General features: G+C 48.4%; 1 protein-coding gene across 1 annotated transcript in view; it reads left to right on the top strand.

Moving 5' to 3' along the window:
- Positions 1–2,410, top strand: part of FMN2 (formin 2) — a 417,308-nt gene that overhangs the window by 175,498 nt on the left and 239,400 nt on the right. Inside the window, exon 5 of the mRNA XM_006901560.1 lies at positions 1,302–2,410. Coding sequence (XP_006901622.1) covers positions 1,302–2,410 — 1,109 coding nt within the window. The remainder of the gene's footprint in view (positions 1–1,301) is intronic.

The following is a 2,410-nucleotide window of genomic DNA, read 5'->3' as shown; positions in this document are numbered from 1 at the left end:
TTTGTTATGATCTACACAGTCAAATGCCTTTGCATAGTCAATGAAACACAGATAGACATTCTTCTGGTATTCTCTGCTTTCAGCTACGATCCATCTAACATTAGCTACAATATCCCTAGTACCACGACAGAGTTATGTTTATCCTCTCCTGTTTTCTATATTCTGTTCTTGTGTTCTTTCCTTTCTCTTTATCATACTTAAACCTGTGGAGGGCCAGCAAAAGAGAAGAAGACCTTGAGACAGATGGATTGACAGAGTGTACCATTATTTTTTTGGGGGGGTGGGGAGCAAGTTATGTTAGAGATGGTGAAGATGGCATAGGATACCACAGGGTTCAAGTCTTCTGTGTTGCTGAGTTGCTGAGTGGTACTCGACTTAACAGCACCCAACAACAACAACGTCACACTTTGCTCCTCCCTCTTTTTTCCTCTTAGTATCATACTTAGCTGTCTTTGAGTTAGTCCTTATTGTCCCCTTACTCGTCTTTTATTTATGTTTAATTTAACTACAGGACTGGTTTTCTTCTGCTTCAAAAGAAAACAGATTTATATATGCTCCATATGGAATTTTATGTTTTTTCCTGTGAAGGAATTCTGATACATTGTATATTTTGGGACAAGAAGATACTGAAAACCAACCAGTTACTGGCATGTACACTTCAGCTTCTAGAGACTACAATGTTAAGAGTAGAGCTGTACTAAATTGGGTTTTCAATGCCTGATATTTGGTGGTAAAAGACTGCATTGGTAGTGAAGTTAGCGGTGAGTCCTTTCTTTCAGATGACTGTTGGCTGGACTTGAACCCCCACCTTCTCAATTAGTAGCCAAATGCATTAACTGTTGTACTAATGCTCCTGGGAGGTACGGCTGGCGAAGCTTCATCTCACGTGCGTTGGGCATGTTGTTAGGCGAGGATTGTTGGAAAAGGGACATCATGCTTAGAAAAGTGGAGGGTCAATGAAAGAGAGGAAGGCCCTCAGTGAGATCTGTTGACAGTGACTGCAGCAGAGGGCTCTAGTACATAACAGATGATGAGGATAGGAGAGTTCACCTCAGTAGTTTGTGGGATCACTATGAGTCATACTTGACTAGAGGACACATGACACCATCTCACTTAAAGATTAAGCAAACAAGATGTTTTATGGCAATACAAGTAATCTTTCTCTTTGTAGGGAATGATCTTTCTGGAAGTAGATCAAAGAGGCAAGAATGACTTGGCTTAATAATCTGAGCCCTTTTAGATCTTGATTCGCCACCCTATTCATCGTATATTTAACTATGTCTGTTCTTGGTAATCTTCAGGACGTTCCTGACGTGAAGTCTGAAGGCCAGGCGACTGTGATTCAGCAGCTAGAGCAGACCATTGAGGATCTGAGGACCAAAATTGCTGAGCTAGAGAAGCAGTACCCTGCAGTGGACATGGATGTGGCCATGGGCCGCCATGGGGATGGAAATGGAGTCATGCTTGTAAAAGACATCTGCCTCGAAGTTCTCAGGCCAGGAGAAAAGGATGCGCAACATTCAAGGATTTTAGAGGCAAAATCAATACAGACTTCTCCTACAGAAGAGGGCAGGTTTCCTGCTGCTCCTTTTGTGGATGCACTGCCAGAGCATCTTGCACACCCACCAGCGTCTGAGAGTATGGAGTTGGTCACCCCATCCTCAGCTTCTGGACCTCAGACAACATTCTGCTCAGAGATTTCCTTGATTGTGTCCCCAAAACTAATAGCAGTGAAACTTGACACACCTCAGTGTGTGCTGAGTGCACCACAGCCTCCGCCACCTGCATCCCTTCCATGGCCTGGCGCTCCAGGGCAGCCCGGGTCACAGCCTTGCCAGCCCTCTCTTAGTACTGACTTGGAAAGCAGCCATGATGATGCTGCAAACAGCTGTGGCATCCCACCCACACCACCCCTGCCTTGTGTAGAGTCTTCCAGCTCCATGGTTGGCCTGGGCCCTGGGGTTCTGCCCCCTCCCCCTCCTCTAACTATTGAGAGACTGCCCACTCCTCCACCTCTGCCAGATGCCCACCTCGCCCTTTCTACACCTCCCATTCCTCCACTGCCAGGTATAGGAGTACCTCCTCCCCCACCTCTGCCTGGTGTGGGCATACCCCCAGGCCCTCCTCTGCCTGGTGTGGGCATAACTCCTCCCCCACCTCTGCCTGGTGTGGGTATACCTCCTCCCCCACCTCTGCCTGGTGTGGGTATACCTCCTCCCCCACCTCTGCCTGGTGTGGGTATACCTCCTCCCCCACCTCTGCCTGGTGTGGGGATACCCCCAGCCCCTCCTCTGCCTGGTGTGGGTATACCTCCTCCCCCACCTCTGCCTGGTGTGGGTATACCTCCTCCCCCACCTCTGCCTGGTGTGGGCATACCTCCTCCCCCACCTCTGCCTGGTGTGGGCATACC

Source organism: Elephantulus edwardii, unplaced genomic scaffold (genome assembly GCF_000299155.1).
Source record: "Elephantulus edwardii isolate Elephantulus edwardi_28Jun2011 unplaced genomic scaffold, EleEdw1.0 scaffold00331, whole genome shotgun sequence".
Taxonomy (NCBI): Eukaryota; Metazoa; Chordata; class Mammalia; order Macroscelidea; family Macroscelididae; genus Elephantulus; species Elephantulus edwardii.
This window is presented reverse-complemented; position numbering and strand designations above follow the sequence as displayed.